The following is a 17,102-nucleotide window of genomic DNA, read 5'->3' as shown; positions in this document are numbered from 1 at the left end:
ATATGCAATCGCTCGCTCTGCTATGAAACTTACACATTGCCGCCCCTCTGCCCTCCACGCCCGCCTTCCCGCCCCTCACCACTACCACATCCTCGTCGCACCTCCGTCTTCTGCTACTGACACTGCCGCGACCTAGAGCTCCGTGCCCGGCCCGCCGACTGCTCCCCCGCCATCTCCCGGCAGCTGAGTGAATAAAGAATTGCTGGATACCGACCGCCGCTGAAGTGCACCGCCCGTCATGGCCTCGCTTGCAGGCAGAGGCCGGGCCAAGATACGTCCGCCGCGAAGAGTGAGTCCCGCCATTAGCAAACAACAGCTCCGCCGCCCTCAGTTGCGACATCGTCGCCGGCCACCCCACCACCCAAAACTTCGCCTGCTTCATTCTCATGTGCTTCCCAACGACTGGCAGAAGTCATTACTAACATGGCCTCGCACCACTCGCAGACGCTACACGGCACCGACGTTGACTTCGAAACGACCTGGAAGACGCTCGAGCGCGCCTTCACTGAGATCCACGAGAAGAATGCCTCTGCGTTGTCTTTTGAAGAGCTGTACAGAAATGCCTACAAAATCGTGCTAAAGAAGAAGGGAGATGAGCTGTACAACAAGGTCGCGCAGTTCGAGGAGAATTGGCTGAGCGATGCCGTGCGACCGAAAATCGTCAACTTGCTCACAGCTCCCCTCCAGCTCACAGACGACCTCGGCCGGTCTCTGGCGACCACGGCGGAGCGTCGAGTGGCAGGAGAGCGCTTCTTGTCAGCACTCAAGACGTCATGGGAAGACCACCAGGTCTGCATGGGAATGCTGACGGATGTGCTCATGTACATGGTGAGTCGAATTTCTACTTGTTCAGCAAGTTGCCGGTTTGACTGATGTGAAGACAAAGGACCGCGTCTACTGTACCGACCACCGCCGCCCTTCGATCTACGCCAAATCAATGTCCATTTTTCGAGACCAGATTCTGCGCAGTCCTATCCGTTCCGGCGCCGACGATCTCCTACAGTACCTCACGAACCTCATCCTCGATCAGATATCGATGGACAGAGAGGGGGAGCGTATAGACTCACATTTGATCAAGTCAAACATCTACATGCTAGAAGGATTGTATGAGACGGAGCAAGAGACTGAGGACGGAAAGCTGTACATCCAGTCATTTGAGGCAGACTTCCTAGACAGGAGTGCACGTTTCTACCGCGAAGAAGGCGAGCGTCTGTTGAAGGAATCTGACGCCGGAACATACTGCAAGCATGCGAAGCGGCGCATTGACGAAGAGAGCGATCGCTGCAGGTCCACACTTTCAGAGTCCACAGCGCCCAAGATCCAAAAAGTGGTCGAGGATGAGCTGATTCGACACAAGATGAAGGGACTGATCGAGATGGATTCCGGAGTGCGCTACATGGTCGACAACGACAAGTTTAATGAACTTCATCTGGTGTACGACTTGGAGGCGCGCGTGGACCCGAAGAAGCCGGAGCTCACGAAGGCTGTGCAAATGATTGTTGCAGAGATGGGTGCGAAGATCAACGAAGATGCTCTCGCAGCCGCTTCAGCCGCACCAGCGCCAGTGGCCACCACAGAAGAGGGCGAAGGGGACAAGTCGAAGGGCAGTAACGTCAAGCAGATCAACCAGCAAACAGTCGCAGCATTAAAGTGGGTGGAGGAGATTCTGGACCTCAAAGACCGCTTCGACAAGATCTGGAGAGTCTCGTTTGGCAGCGACCAGAGCATTTCGACCGCGCTCACTCGTAGTATGAGTGACAACATCAATGCCTTTGCTCGTGCGAGCGAGTACATCTCGCTCTTCATCGACGACAACATGAAGAAGGGCATCAAGGACAAGTCGGAGGAAGAAGTGGATCGCATCCTGGAGAAAGCCATCGTGTTACTGCGATATCTTCAGGACAAGGACATCTTCGAGACCTACTACAAGAAGCACCTCTGCAAGCGACTACTGTTGAAGAAGAGCCACGACCCGGATGTGGAGACCAGCATGATCAGTCGAATGAAATTGGAACTGGGCAATAGCTTCACGATGAAGCTCGAGGCTATGTTCAAGGACATGCGTATCAGCAAGGACCTCACAGAAAACTACCGCTTGAAAGCGGCGAGCTATGGCAGCGACCGAGAGCGTGTCGATCTGACAGTCAATGTGCTGACTGCCATGACATGGCCACTGGAAGCCTTCAAGAGCTCTTCAGAAGATGACCCGGAGAACAAGATGCAAATCATCTATCCTCCGGCGTTGGACAGAGTGCGACGTGGCTTCGAGGCCTTCTACTCAGAAAAGCATTCTGGGCGCAAGCTCACTTGGCAGACGAGTATGGGCGACGTCGATGTTCGCGCACGTTTCCCTCGCACAGCGCCCAAGATTCACGAGGTCAACTGCTCGACCTACGCTGCTCTCATCCTGCTTCTGTTCAACGACATTGGTGACGCCTCGCTCACTCTGGAGGAGATTCAGAGCAAGACCAACGTCCCCATGAACGCCCTTAAGCGCAACCTGCAGTCGCTAGCCGTGGCACCCAAGACTCGCATGCTGACTAAGGAGCCCATGGGTAGAGAGGTCAATGCTGGCGATAGATTCAGCTTCAATGAACAGTACAAGCCCACAGCCATCAAGATCAAAGTTGGCGTGGTATCTGCCGGCAACAAGGTGGAAGGCGACAAGGAGCGCAAGGAGACTGAGAAGAAGAACAACGACAGCCGCGGCTATGTCATTGAAGCTGCTGTCGTTCGTATCATGAAGCAGCGCAAGGAGCTTGCCCACTCGAATCTGCTCACCGAAGTCTTGACTGTCTGCTCGGCACAGTTCAAGCCTGACGTCAACATGATCAAGAAGCGCATCGAGAGCTTGATCGAGCGCGACTATCTGGAGCGACTCGAAGATGCACCTGTACCATCGTACAAGTACATGGCTTGAGTGGAGCGTCAGTTCTGCTTCGTTGCATGCATGGCATAGCTTATGGCGTTTTGGTTGCGCAGCGGGAAAAACTCAGGCACGGCATGATCACGGCATTGGGAGCAGCGTTCGCATCTGAGTCGGCGTAAAATTGGATGAAGCGTATGGGAAACGTGAAGGCAAGGCACAACAGCACTACCACGGCGCGGCGCATGGGGGCGTTTTTCCTGCATGTATAAGGGCTACGACACGGTATTTGTGGCCGTGATGGAGCTGCATGTGCGAGCTGAAAAGGATATGAGATGAGAAATGGACAGCGCATGCTGTTTGCGTTTTGAGCGGATAGCTAGATACCCACTGCGTACAGTACTCCATTCTCTTGAAGTGTCTCCCTGTCAATCGAATCAAGAGTGTGTCATAGTTTCGATATACTGACTGGCATGTGCCACTCGCAAGCGCAAAGTTATCATGCATGCAATGCATCGTGGTTGCTGTACATAGTAAAAAATTTGCATCAAAAGTACTCTATCGTACTTCTCTCAAGCATCAAGCATCAATGACGATCTGATCGTGCAGCGCTGATAGCGATTGCTTCCGGCCGGTGATCCTCCGCATACGGTTTGTCAATCATGCGACTGCATGGGCCACGATGCGGCAGCGTTACGCGGAGGGATTAGACATAAGCATTGTTCAAAGTCTTGGTTTGCACGTGGAAAAGAAAAGAAACGACGTGTGGACGGAGAAAAAGTGGATGCGAAAGCGCAGCATCCGATTCGATTTTCGTCGTTTCTCGATGTTACCGCGGCGTTGTGTGATGTATCTTGCAGGATTTGAAACGATAGAGCATTTTGGGGGTTGGGTCCCTGTTTCGCGGCTGACGAAAGGGATGGAAATTCTGGAAGATGATGGTGGCTGTAACCGCCGGCTCTCCAGTCATGCTGGCAGTATATTATAGAACACGAGTGAATCATGTATAGGAGATAGTCTAATAGTCTTTCAGGCAAGTGAGCGACTTGTCATTGGACTTTGAGCAATACGAGGCGCCGGACTGCAGCCGGATGAAAGAGGCGAAGGAAAAGGTGACGTCCTCCTTCTCGGGCACCAAGCGTGAGGAGCATTTCTGAAAAGGGAAAGTTCTTCTGGCGTCGAGACTTTCGGATGAAACCATGGTGGTGGGTCTGCGCGGTTGTTGTCGCGAGGTGGAGCCAAGCAAATGTGTGCCAGGGGAGCCAATGACACGGCGTGCCCTGTGTGTCTGCTGTCGTCGACGACTCCACCTTTCGAACACTTGCTACCGCCGCCCACGACAGGAGAGAAGACGCGGTGCCACCGGCGTGTCGGCCTGTCTCAGCCTTCTGCGTTGTGCTGCTCCTCGCCTGGCGATCTGAAGACGGAGGGAAAGGCTTGTTCGTGGGCCGGGCCTTGGGAGATCGGGCGTGCAGAGCCACGCACGCATGCACACGAGCTATTCCAACGCCGGCATCGAGAATGGCTGGAGGCTTTCCGCGCTGCGCTTCGGATCGTTTGCGTCCAGGCACAGATGGCACCCGATAGGCGTGCTAGGAGAGGGAGGAAGAAGAAGCTACACCTCGTAAGTGGACCAGGTCGGCACCCTCAGCCGCACACAAACTCGTGAGTGTCGTGTGCTATAGCAGCTCTAGACCAGTTCTTTGGTTCGACGGCTTGCCGGTGCGCCAACGACTTCACATCGGCGCCCCTGCGATCTCGGGTAGCGCTTCGTTTTGTGCTTGCTTGCGTGGACACGACCACTCGGCCGCAGCACATGAAACAGCGCGTTTGGAGCAGAGGTCCACCGCGCAGACGCGGTACCTGCAGCACCATCAACGGCGTATGGCCAAAGACGGGAAGAGATCTGTCTCGCTTGAATGCCCATCCCTGTTTTGCATGTGCTTGCGTTTGCACACGACGACTACTTTTCTTTCGCGATTGCGTCCTCAATTGCTGCCGACCACATCTTCCCAACCCACTCTCTTTTTCCCTTCATCTGCTTCGAAAGTTGATCTTTCGCCCCGCTCTCACATCGACAGTCCCTTCTGACAACAGGCGCCCCCCGACCTTTTGCTGTCACACTCTCTCTTCGAGCTCGACGCTCATTCACACTCTCTTGCGTTCTCAGGAACACCACGATCATTTGACGGCTTCAGCAAAAGCGCTCTGGTAGCAGCTTCACGAACACGAGAATCGTTCATAACAAGTCACTTTATCGACCACGAGATCCCGAACTCGATTCACCATGTCGGCCATCAAGTTCTTCACCTTGGCTCTGGCCTCGTCCAGCGTCGCCTCGTTCCACGCAGGCGGTCACGGCCACCGTCACGCTGCTCGTCAGCAACCTCCCGCTTACGCTCCTCCTGCTTATGGCACTGGCGCTGGTGCTGCGCACCCAACTGGCACCGGTTCTCCTTACCCTTACCCCATCGCTAACGGCACGGGCGTCTGGGGATCGACTGGTATCTCCAAGCCAAGCGCTCCAGCTGGCTATGGCTCCTCTTCTTCTGCAGCCGAAGCTCAGACCAACACCGACTACAGCACGCTCTGGTCGACTCACTACAAGACCGTGACTGTCGAGAACCAGCAAGCTCCATCGAGCGCTCCAGCTCCATCTGGCAATGAGGTCTCTCCAGCTGGCTACGGCTCTGGCTCTGGCTCTGGCTCCGGTGGTTCTGCATCTGGCGGCTCCGAGTCTTCTCCAACTGGTGGAGCTGGCGGTGATGACGACGAGCAGTGCAAGCCTGTGACAGTCACCTACACCGAAAAGGTCACCATGACCTTGACCGAGGGCCAGACCGCCCCTTCGAGCACCAATGCCTCTCCTGCCGAGACCAGCTCCGCCGCTGCACCACCCGCTTACTCTGCTCCATCTAGCTCTGAGGCTTCGCCAGCTCAGTCGAGCGCGCCCTCTGCTCCTCCAGCTTACTCGGCCCCAGCATCTTCTACCAACGAGGCTTCGCCAGCGCAGTCAAGCGCTCCATCTGCACCAGTCTATCCTGTCGCCTCTTCTTCCGATGAGGCGTCGCCAGTCAAGTCGACTGCACCATCTGCGCCAACATACCCAATAGCATCCTCCAACGAGGCATCGCCAGCGACCACATCGGCGGCTCCAGCCCTCTCTGCTTACGGTGACGTGAAGCAAGTCGCCCCCAAGTCCAGCGCTGCTTCGTCGGCATCGTCTCCATCGAGCACTGGCAGCTCTGGCTCCGGCTCCGGCAAGCGCGGTCTTGCTTACAACGATGCCAGCCTCACCAAGTGCTTTGAGGGCTCTCGCGAGATTACCTGGGCATACAACTGGGGCTCTTCTTCGGATGGCCTGAGCAGCGACTTCATGTTCATTCCAACGCTCTGGGGCGATGGAACCGAGTTCACCAGCAAGTGGAGCGACAACGCCCAGGCTGCCATCGACTCTGGCTCGTCCCACCTCTTCTCCTTCAACGAGCCTGATCACGACGCACAAGCCAACATGGCCTGCGGTACCGCCGCTACTGCTTACAAGGAGTACATGAACCCATTCAAGGGCAAGGCTCAGCTCTGCGCTCCATCTGTCACCAACGGCGGTGGTCAAATGGGTCTCACTTGGCTCAAGGACTTCTTGTCTCAATGCACCGACTGCCAGATCGACTGCCTCAACATCCACTGGTATGACAGCGCGTCCAACGTCGAGTACTTCAAGAAGCACATCCAGGATGCCGCCGCTCTTGCTCCTGGCAAGCCAATCTACGTTTCCGAATTTGGTGCTACTGGCTCCGATGAGGAGATCAGCCAGTTCCTTCAGGAGGTCATGCCATGGATGGACAGCAACAGCGATGTCGCTGGCTATGCTTACTTCATGACCGCTTCAGGCCAGCTCGTCACTGGAACTGAGCCTTCCACTTACGGCAAGACCTACATGAGCTACACTGGTTAAGCGGTGGACGCCAAATCACATGTGCATAGGCTTATAGCTGAAAACACCATTGTCTTTTGACGCGGAGTGACGAACAGTACCAATGGGACTACTCTGATTCTTGTTTATTCTACCTTTCTTTATGGGGATGAAAGTTTGTGGTTTGGTGGGATTGGCATAGCAGCTCTTGGGAATTTTGCACCAGAGCTTGGCTCAAAGTGGTTTGGCATCGGCATGGCGCTGGGAGGAAATTGAGGGTACATAGATCAAAACAGATACGATACGAAGCTACGAGATGAGCTTTGCTTGAAATGAGACAACGAGATTCAGCACATACTATTATGTCTTTCGCTTGTGTTCGTCGCTTGAAGTCGACTAAATGTGACGGTAGTTTGTAGACATTTGAACTAATGCCGTATCCGTACGAGGCCACGTAGGTCTGTACGACGTGTGGACAAGAGTGAGGGCTTCCTTGCGGCGATCCTTCTCTACAGCTGTTGTTGCTGCAGGCTGAGCTGGGCAGTGCAGCTCTCCCGCGGAGCACTGGGAGGCTGGGATCTTGGTGCCTGGCATGAACTTGGCCTGTAACTTGACAAGTCTTCGTTCTGACCAGCTTTATTGATTTGATCTGTCGCCTCAGCCAGCTTTTGACAGACGATCCGAGGAGCGCGGTGCCATACGAGAGCGGCAACGACGCGACGACCGCACGACCCCTTCTCTCTCTGGAGCTAGCGCCAAGGATTACGACAGCAGGCGACGCAACTTCGGAGACGGTGGACATTGCACCAACAAACGCTCTCCTCCCGCAGATCGTCACGGCATTCGAGAGCGCGGACGACGGGGCCTCCAGAACTGATGCACAATGCGGCTCGATGAGCTGCCAGCGACGCTGCTGGTCCTGCTGTCAGCACCCATAGCTCACGGCTTCTATTTACCAGGTAAACGTGGTCGCTTTGCACCGCATTGGGAATCACGATCTCACCAGACACACCTACAGGCATAACACCAACCAACTACAAACATGGCGACCAAGTCCCACTCACCGTAAACCACCTCTCACCCTCCCAATCACAACGCGACAACTCCGTCAAATCGGCCTTCTCCTACGACTACTACCACCCCAACTTCCACTTCTGCCAACCCAAAGATGGACCACAGCACATCTCCGAATCGCTGGGAAGCATTCTCTTCGGCGACAGGATCCTCACTTCGCCATTCAAATTGCGCATGGAAGTAGAAGAGACGTGTCAAGCCGTTTGCGACGAAGTCGAATTCGACCACCAAGATGCCAAATTCGTGAATCGCAGGATTCAGCAGGATTATATTGTGAACTGGCTGATTGACGGGTTACCGGCTGCGCAAGCATACAGAGACCCCAATACAGATTCGGAATTCTATCAGCCGGGTTTTGTGCTGGGAGATGTGGTGGATGGGAAACCACAACTGAATAATCATTATGATATCTATATCGATTATCATGCTGTGCGAAAGAATGAGTACAGAGTTGTCGGGATTCTGGTTGAGCCTTCTTCGCGGAAAGGGTCGAAGAGGATCGGAAAGGGAGAGGACATGAAGGCTGATTGCGATCCGAGTAAAGGAGCGGTTGTGCTTTCGGACAAGGAAGGCGCGAAGACGAAGGTTACCTGGACGTACAGCGTGCATTGGAGAGCTTCGACGACTTCGTTTGCGACGAGATGGGACAAGTACTTGCATGTTTTTGATCCGAAGATTCATTGGTTTTCGTTGATCAATAGTGCGGTTATTGTCTTCTTTTTGACTGGCATGGTCAGCACTATTCTCGCGAGGACGCTCAAGAAGGATATTCAGCGGTACAACAGATTGGATCAGATCAATCTGGATGATCTGAACGATAATGGTGTGGATGATGGGGACATGCACGATGACAGCGGCTGGAAACTGGTCCATGGAGATGTGTTTCGCCCGCCGAAACATGCGCTTGCGTTGTCCGTTCTGGTGGGAAATGGAGCGCAGCTGTTCATGATGGCTGGCTTTACGATCGTGTTTGCGGTCGTTGGATTCCTCTCGCCGAGCAACCGCGGTAGTCTTGCGACTATGATGATCCTGCTCTACACAATCTTTGGCTGCGTGGGAGGCTATGCTGGCGCAAGAGTTTACAAGTCTTTCGGCGGCGACAAGTGGAAGCAGCTGTTTGTTCTCATACCTTCGGCGGTCCCGATCGTGGTATTCGGCATCTTCTTCCTGCTCAACCTCTTCGTCTGGGCAAGACAGTCATCCGGAGCGGTACCATTCACAACCATGCTCGTTATTGTCGGCATCTGGTTTGTGATCTCTGTCCCACTGTCGGTAGTGGGTTCATGGTTCGGATTCCGCCAACCTATGGCCGATGCACCTGTTCGCACAAACCAAATCCCGCGACAAATTCCTCCCAGCAAAGGATACATGAGACTGGTGCCAAGCATGTTTCTGGTCGGAGTACTTCCTTTCGGCGCCATATTCGTCGAACTGTACTTCATCATGAACTCGCTCTGGAGCAACCGGGTCTACTACATGTTCGGCTTCCTGTTCCTGAGCTTTGGACTACTGATTGTGACATCTTCCGCTGTCACAATCTTGATGATATATTTCTTGCTCTGTGCGGAGAATTATCACTGGCAATGGAGGGCTTTCGCTAGCAGTGGAGCTAGCGCGGGTTACGTCTTTGCGTACAGCTTGCTGTATTGGGCGAGAATGTTGAGCTTCAGCAGTTTTACGGGGAGTCTGCTGTATCTCGGCTACTCGTTTGTGTTGAGCTTTTTGTGGTTCTTACTAAGTGGTAAGTCGTTCACTTTTGCCCGACTTTGACTCGCTCAAGCTGACTTCGTTTTCTACAGGCTCCATCGGCTTCTTTGCATGCTGGGTGTTTGTGCATCGGATCTACGCTTCGCTCAAGATCGATTAAGAAGTGCCTCTACAGAATGCAGTTGCAGATGTATAACTGTAGTTTCAAACATGTATCACAAGTCCACAGAAAGGTGTTCTCCATGGCGTACGTATTGCATTTTATGGCGTGACATGAGGAAACTCAGATATACTTTCTACGATCGCCAGATTGCGGCTGATGGACGTATTGCGGCTCAAAGGAGCCGCTAAAGCTACGATCAGCTGCGATGTGGAAGAGAGACAGCTGGGTACTGCGTGGGCAGTTTGCCGAGAAAGACGCAATTCCTGGAGCGAGAGGCGGACGAGAGGGGCATTTCCAGTGCTTCGTGCTTGCGTGCCCCACTGACATCACCAATGCGCCATCGACCATAAACAATCCATCTCGCACTTCGATGACAACTTGATACTGCAACTCAACACTTGCGACGAAGAACTTTGGTAAGTCGTTCCATTCTTTTGTCTTTGGGGAAGGTCGACAGTGAGCAGTGCTATCGGCATTACGAATTCTGTGCACTGTTGCAGAAACATGTCGCTCCGAGTTGTCAGAACCATTCGGACGACTTCCTCGCTGCCGCTGCGACCTTCAATTGTTCTTCGCTCGAGACAGCCTGTTGGACTAACAACGCATCTGTCCAGAACTCACCAGAAACACTTCCACCAAACACCTCCCATCATGTCGTTCAGCAACACCAACACGGGCTCCAAGGATGCCGATCCATACACTTCCAAGAACCAGCAGGAACCTTCGCTGAAGGAGAAGGTGGAGGATTTGAAGACATTCATTGATAAGAACAAATTCTGCTTGCTCACTACCAAGAACACTGAAGGACTCCTCGTGAGCAGGGCCATGGCTCTTGCTGCCAAGGTGCGTTCACTTTCTCTCTTCTCCCCTCACTTGCGCTTCGAACAGCAAAAAACTGACCCCCAAACAGGAAGGCAACGGCATCGACCTCATCTTCCACACCAACACCGAATCCGGCAAAACCGACGACCTCGACGCCAACGCCCAAATCAACGTCGGATTCCTCAACAACTCGGGCGAATGGGCCTCCTTCTCCGGCCCCGCAACCGTCGAAACCGACCGCGCCAAAGTCCGAGAGTACTACTCCCCAGCTCTCAAGGCTTGGCTCGGAGACCTCGGTGATGGAAAACATGATGGTGGACCGGAAGATCCGAGAATCGGGTTGATTAAGATTAAGACGAGTACGGTGACTTATGCGACTAGTAAGAAGAATTTCGTGACGAGTACAGTGGAGGTTGTCAAGGGTGCTGTTACGGGGGAGACGCCCGATGTTAATAAGTTGAGGCATTTGAGTGAGCAGGAGGTGCAGCAGTGTGAGTATTTTTCCTCTTTGTCGTTTTTGAATTTGTGGATGGTTTGCTGACTGTCGTTATAGGGCGCTCTTCTTGAGTGCGTAATGCATGATACAAGACACCTCTCGGGATGGACGATACGAGGCTTGATAATGCTACCAGTTGTAGCTGTAGCTTAGAGTAGAATGATGAATGGAACGAGATCATGGCAGTCAGATTTTCGCTCTCAAGACTTTCTCTACGTTGAATGTGCGTGATCAACGGTGCTGTATTGCTGAGAATGTGTTATAGCGTTGGAAGCTGTCGTTGTGAGCTCAGAGCAAGGCTCCCTGGCTAGCTGCTGAGCCTAGAGACATGCTCAAGATGCTTGCCATTCGATTGCGTGCCGTGGCAATGAAAGTCGTGTTTAACCGGTACTGAGCACGGCGGTTTGCAGTCCTCCATGCGAGCTGAAGGAAGTAAGTTGCGGCCGCCTAGATGTCTCTCCCGAGGTCGTCCTTGAACGGCGTAAGTGGGACCTTTTGTCGAAGCCATACCTTTCAGTTGCACATGAACATACAGTCAATTATTGACGGCAGATTTGATTACCCTCGTTGCACAAATGGCGGGGCCTCGTCTTGGCGCCCTTTAGGCAGCGGACGCGTTCCACGCGTTTACGCGACTTGGACTCCGCCGTGTTTGCCATCTCGACTGCGCCTTTCTTGCACATTGTCACCACCTCCCCTGCACGCTTCACATAACAGCAAGTCGACACTATGGGCGACGCATTCACCGCCATCTCGCATGGCGCGCTCAAGCGCATCACCGACGGCGAGGTCGTCGAGAACCCCGTCCTGCAGTGCGTCCAGATCAAGCCTATGGCACAAGGCGCCGGCGGTCAGGACAGATGGAGAGTTGTGTTCAACGACACGATCAACTTCATACAGGGCATGATGTCTATGCAGTCCAACCACCTCATCACCGAAGGTACGCTCAAGAAGGGAATGGTCTGCAGACTGAAGCAGTTCCAGGCGAACTTTGTCAAGGACAAGCACATCTTGATCATCATTGATCTCGATGTGTTGGAAGAGTACGGCGAGCCAGATAAGCTGGGACAACCTGTGGCGATTGAGCCAAAAGCGCAGCAAGAGGATGTGAAGCCACAGCCTGGAAACATTGCGGGCAACAACTTCTATGGACAGCAGAAGCCTCAACAGCAACCACAGCAGCAGCAACAGCAGCAGCAGCGCTCATTGCCTTCGCGAACCAACGGCGCTTCGCACAACGGTCCTCACGGCAACATCACACCCATCGAAGCGATTTCGCCATACACGCACAAGTGGACAATCAAGGCACGCTGCACACACAAGGGAGATATCAAGACATGGCACAACAAGAATGGAGAAGGCAAGCTTTTCAGCGCCAACTTCTTGGATGAGTCTGGAGAGATTCGAGCTACGATGTTCAACGATGCAGTGGATCAGTGGCACGACGTGCTGCAAGAAGGCAATGTCTACTACATTTCGAGCCCGTGCCGAGTCCAACTGGCAAAGAAGCAGTTCTCTAATCTTCCCAACGACTACGAGCTGGCATTCGAGCGCGACACGCTCGTTGAGAAGGCTGAGGGAGATGACGGAGTGCCGCAAGTGCGTTATAACTTTACCACCATCGAGGCACTCCAAAGCGTTGAGAAAGACTCCACTATTGATGTGATCGGTGTCTTGTCAGAAGTTGGCGAGGTCAACGAGATAGTGTCCAAGACCACGTCGAAGCCTTACAGCAAGCGCGAACTGACACTGGTCGACGACACTGGCTACAACGTTCGACTCACGATCTGGGGCAAGACTGCGGAATCGTTTGAAGCACAGCCAGAGTCTGTGGTTGCATTCAAAGGCGTCAAGGTCAGCGACTTTGGAGGCAGATCGCTGTCGCTCCTGTCCAGTGGCAGCATGAACGTCAACCCAGACATCGACGAAGCTTTCAAGTTGAAGGGATGGTACAGCGCCAGTGGCCACAATGAGACCTTTGCCTCCCACGCCAACACCATGTCTACAGTCGGTGCCACTGGTGGTGCCAAGAACGATACGAAGACCATCGCACAAGTTCGCGACGAGAACCTGGGTATGACTGATGATACTGACTGGTTCAGCATCAAAGCTACCATCATCTACATCAAGCAAGACAGCTTCGCATATCCAGCTTGTCAGACCACGGATCCCCAGCCTTGCAACAAGAAGGTCATCGAGGTGGAAGAGGGCAATTGGCGTTGCGAGAAATGCGACAAGAGCTGGCCGGCACCGAAGTACAGATACATTATGTCTGTGAACGTCAGCGACCACACGGGCCAGATCTGGCTGAGTTGTTTCGATGAAGTTGGCCAGCAGGTCCTGGGCATGCCAGCCAATGATCTCATGGCGATGAAGGAAGAGGGAGATGACAAGCGTGTTAGCGACGCCTTTGCAGACGCAAACTGCAAGTCTTTCATTTTCCGTTGCAAAGCCAAGATGGATACCTTCCAAGATCAGCAGAGGTATGTTTCATTCTTCTTCAGAGATCTCATAGTGTTTGACTAACTCATTTGAACAGGGTCCGATACCAGGTCCAATACGCACGAACGATCGACTATGCTCAAGAAGCGAAGAAGTTGGCAGACATCATCAAGCAGTACAGCATTGCGTCAGACAGCTTGTTTGTTTAAGTTGTAGAGCGAGAACTACGTGTTGGCGGTTCGAAAGAGCAGATGGTTGTAAACGAGAACGAGACTTGCATGATCCTGTAGGCCAAGCGATTGCATGGCATGTAGCTGTGCGGCGTGCATACAGACAGCGCTAATGATGGACAAACTTTCTTTAAGCTGGGCGCATAGCATACCTCAGGTCACCTTCCACATCATGTTTTGTTTCTTCTGCTGACCTGCTATAGTCTGTTCAATCAACATTACTTCCGGGCGGCAGAACGGATCGTGGATGCGACTTCCAACAACATCACAATCTGATCGACGCCATCGCGATGAAGATCACCTGAGCAAGCCACAAAAAGTCGAACAGGCAGCGACTGCACTCACGACATGGGCAGTCGCGCCAGTACTCTATATTATTAGGTCGTCTTCTTTGCCCACCTCCCTTTTATGTGTTGCCGCTGTGTCAAATTCGACCCCATCGGAAGCAGGTCGATCTATAGTATCCATCCCAAGCTCAAACTTAAGCTCTGGCGCAAGTGAGACACGGAGAACCAAGCAAGCAGGAACTAGATTGAACAGAAGGCTTTTTATCTTCCCGCAGGGATATGGGCAAACGTGCCAACGACTTTTGGGAGTGCGCTGCGTTGATTTCCTGCGTGCCATTTATCTGCTGCCGCTGTGTCGAATTCGATTGCCTTGACAAACAGGCTTACAGTCTGAATCCCAGGCTTAAGTGGAAGCGCGAGCGGAACCGTAAGCCGAGGACGGGTACGCCGGCGGGTGCGAAATAGCAGTCGGTGTTCTGGGTAACACCACATCTGCTTAGTTGCAAACTGCTCAAGAACAGGCTGGTGCAATTGGGCAATCTGCTCGACTCCACAGCGCTCGAGGACAAATTACCAGTTACCAGAGCCATGCGCGGACGGCTTCGCGGCTTCGGGCGCGACGCCGGACGGTTTATTACAGATCTGGCCAGGCTCTTCCTTTACGTCTGCTGCTGTTGCTGCTCGGAGTTCTCGAACTTGGGACGTCGTAGCTGTGTGGTAAAACTAAAGGATTATCCAGATGTTCCCGAACCTCCTCTGCGTCCGCTTCCAGCAGCGCGTCCTGGTACACCTAGCTCGGACCCGAATTTGCAAACGCAGTGTTTACTCCTTACGCGTCTGCCGGTTGAAATTCGGTTGTTGATCTGGGAACTTGTTTTGGGCCCGAGGTTTGAGGACGATTGCCTTCATTTGGATATTCGAGATGGAATTTTGTGGTATCGGCAGTGTTGGGAGACAAAGCCGGAAAGACTGAAAGATGAAGCGAAATCTTGGTATCATGTCTGCTGGAGTAGTGCGCTGTGGTACCGCTACCCGGGAAGAAAGGACGATGGGTTTATGGAGGAGGAGCCGAAGACCGGTAGGGGGTTTTTAAATATCTTGTTGAGTTGTAAGATGATGTGAGTTCTGTTCAAATTATATCAGCAGGAGGGAAGCAGGTTCGATGCTGACCGAAAGCAGATATGCGGAGGCGATCGGCGTCCTCTATCAGTCCAACAGGTTCGACTTCCGGCGAGCAGCAAGTCTCGCTCGCCTGCCGCATGTCATCCTCCCGCATCGTCTCCAGCAATTGAGGAACCTGAGCTTGCATGTGTCGATGAGGGGAGGTATGATTTGGAATCGACGGACTACGGTGGAGCAGCAGTTGTCCTCTCTGGTTCCTACCTATCGGTCTTTCGACGAGAATCAATCAGCATTCTGGCACGAAGCGTGCGATGTGCTGGCTTCGCTCAAGCAGCTTCAGAGGCTGCGGATTACAATCTTCGGTAATTCCTCCAGTTTTCTACCCATGCTCGACGAGGAGTCTGTTGCTGCTGTGTTGGAGCCTTTGAGGGATGTTCATGCGGCGGTGTTCACGGTTGTATGGGTTGGGGCTCTTAAGGAGGGAGCGATGGAGAAACTTCAAGGCTTTCCATTTCCTGTGGCTCACAGGACGACGGAGAGTATGTTCGAAGGAGATACCTGGTAACTGCAGTAGAAACTGTTGAATGCACAGCTGGGCCGGATTAAAGTTTTCCCGGCCCCGCCCATTCTTGCCAACCGCAGACTTCACTCCACTGGAGAGTCTCTGATGCTGAATACATTCCTTCAATGTCTTTACCATGCGGGCAAGCTACGAAGTGTATTTGAACGGGCAAAGGTCCTATTCCTGGCGAGGAAGTGGCAGTGTGCATGCGCGTTAGCGCCAACACTAGGCGGCGTCAAGAATCATGCCATGATAGGTTGTTGGCCGGCACCGCAAGTGGCACAGCAAGCCATATGTTCTGAGACGCCTGCCTTCTCATGAACATCGTCGCCAAGTTTACTGACAATGGAGAAAAAGAATGGTCTTTCTACCCTGTTAAGCCGTCTAGGCATCAAGAAGACAAGAAGAGTAGCATCGACAAGAGGATACCGCAAGCCGCCCTACAAGGAGTTTCACGAGCCCGAATTGCGATCACTACCCTCACCACGGCCGTCCACTCCCGGCCTCGGCGCTTACAATCAACTGCAATCGTCCTTCTTCTGGCGCATTCCAGTTGAGATACGCCTTATCATTTGGGAGTACGTCCTGGACGTCTCAGAACCTAATGGAGTCTTGCACCTCGATATTCGGGATGGCACTCTTCGTTACTGCAACTGTTTCGAGCGTGACTTGACGAAGTTGGGTTTCCGTCACATCTGTTGGGGCAGCAGGACATGGCACCAGAGGGAGGGAGAAGAGGATGCCAATTTCAACGCAGCTGAGCACTGGGGTGCCAGACGTCTGCTTGGCCCGTTACTAACATGCAAACTCATGTGAGTCCGAGACAGATTATTTTTCTGAGTACGGGACTAGACTGACGCGCTACAGCTATCATGAAGCGGTGGACGCCATCTATCGTTGCAACACATTTGACTTTCGACGTGCGGCTAGTGTGAACCGGCTTCCACATGTCATTCTGCCGCATCGACTACAACAGATACGATCTATGAAAATCAGCACTGCATTCTCATGGCCGGTCCTCGTAGATTGGAAATATCCGTTTGATTACCTGGCTTCTAGCTTCCGCTACAGAGGGCCTGACCATCCAAAGGAATGGCTGGCAGCTTGTCGCACCCTCGCCTCTATGGAGAATCTAGCTTATTTGGAAGTGACCATCGCTATTTGGCCCCGGGACCACAGGCAAGGCAGTTCAGTGGAGGATGAGGCGGTGCTCACGCTGCTGAAACCCTTGGTTGAAGTTCGAGCCAAACAATTCATGGTGGTGCTGACTACTAGCTTAACACCTGGTATTCGAAAGGAGCTTGAAAAGGCGCCTTTCGAGATTTCACAGCGAGAGAGAGCAGGGATTGGCTTTTACTTGGATGCTTGGGACGATTGACTCTGATGCGTTCAATTCACGATCTCGTATAGCAGAAACA

At 53.2% G+C, this 17,102-nt stretch overlaps 7 protein-coding genes across 7 annotated transcripts; all 7 read left to right on the top strand.

Annotated features, from left to right (window-relative positions):
* Nucleotides 1–238: 238 nt before the first annotated feature.
* CKM354_001149600 (uncharacterized protein) lies at nucleotides 239–2,920 on the top strand (the record flags this gene model as incomplete). The annotated part of the gene is made up of 3 exons (XM_044806988.1): nucleotides 239–289; nucleotides 445–828; nucleotides 887–2,920. The coding sequence occupies 3 exons, from the start codon at nucleotides 239–241 to the stop codon at nucleotides 2,918–2,920; spliced, it is 2,469 nt and encodes an 822-aa protein (XP_044662923.1).
* A 2,233-nt stretch (nucleotides 2,921–5,153) lies between these two features.
* Nucleotides 5,154–6,821, top strand: CKM354_001149500 (uncharacterized protein; the record flags this gene model as incomplete). The annotated part of the gene is made up of 1 exon (XM_044806987.1): nucleotides 5,154–6,821. The coding sequence occupies one exon, from the start codon at nucleotides 5,154–5,156 to the stop codon at nucleotides 6,819–6,821; it is 1,668 nt and encodes a 555-aa protein (XP_044662922.1).
* An 841-nt stretch (nucleotides 6,822–7,662) lies between these two features.
* Nucleotides 7,663–9,720, top strand: CKM354_001149400 (uncharacterized protein; the record flags this gene model as incomplete). Its single annotated transcript, XM_044806986.1, has 3 exons — nucleotides 7,663–7,738; nucleotides 7,798–9,594; nucleotides 9,653–9,720. The coding sequence occupies 3 exons, from the start codon at nucleotides 7,663–7,665 to the stop codon at nucleotides 9,718–9,720; spliced, it is 1,941 nt and encodes a 646-aa protein (XP_044662921.1).
* A 654-nt stretch (nucleotides 9,721–10,374) lies between these two features.
* On the top strand, nucleotides 10,375–11,112 carry CKM354_001149300 (uncharacterized protein; the record flags this gene model as incomplete). Its single annotated transcript, XM_044806985.1, has 3 exons — nucleotides 10,375–10,566; nucleotides 10,634–11,036; nucleotides 11,099–11,112. The coding sequence occupies 3 exons, from the start codon at nucleotides 10,375–10,377 to the stop codon at nucleotides 11,110–11,112; spliced, it is 609 nt and encodes a 202-aa protein (XP_044662920.1).
* Nucleotides 11,113–11,770: 658 nt separating this feature from the next.
* Nucleotides 11,771–13,692, top strand: CKM354_001149200 (replication factor A subunit protein RFA1; the record flags this gene model as incomplete). The annotated part of the gene is made up of 2 exons (XM_044806984.1): nucleotides 11,771–13,524; nucleotides 13,581–13,692. 2 exons carry the CDS (start codon nucleotides 11,771–11,773, stop codon nucleotides 13,690–13,692), a joined length of 1,866 nt encoding a protein of 621 aa, XP_044662919.1.
* An 896-nt stretch (nucleotides 13,693–14,588) lies between these two features.
* Nucleotides 14,589–15,687, top strand: CKM354_001149100 (uncharacterized protein; the record flags this gene model as incomplete). The annotated part of the gene is made up of 2 exons (XM_044806983.1): nucleotides 14,589–15,118; nucleotides 15,180–15,687. The coding sequence occupies 2 exons, from the start codon at nucleotides 14,589–14,591 to the stop codon at nucleotides 15,685–15,687; spliced, it is 1,038 nt and encodes a 345-aa protein (XP_044662918.1).
* A 342-nt stretch (nucleotides 15,688–16,029) lies between these two features.
* On the top strand, nucleotides 16,030–17,062 carry CKM354_001149000 (uncharacterized protein; the record flags this gene model as incomplete). The annotated part of the gene is made up of 2 exons (XM_044806982.1): nucleotides 16,030–16,496; nucleotides 16,552–17,062. 2 exons carry the CDS (start codon nucleotides 16,030–16,032, stop codon nucleotides 17,060–17,062), a joined length of 978 nt encoding a protein of 325 aa, XP_044662917.1.
* Between the last annotated feature and the right edge of the window lie 40 nt (nucleotides 17,063–17,102).

Source organism: Cercospora kikuchii (genome assembly GCF_019650295.1).
Source record: "Cercospora kikuchii DNA, contig_00008, whole genome shotgun sequence".
In the NCBI taxonomy this organism is placed as follows: Eukaryota; Fungi; Ascomycota; class Dothideomycetes; order Mycosphaerellales; family Mycosphaerellaceae; genus Cercospora; species Cercospora kikuchii.
Note: the sequence above shows the minus strand (reverse complement) of the source record. Positions and strands in the feature narration are given on the sequence as shown.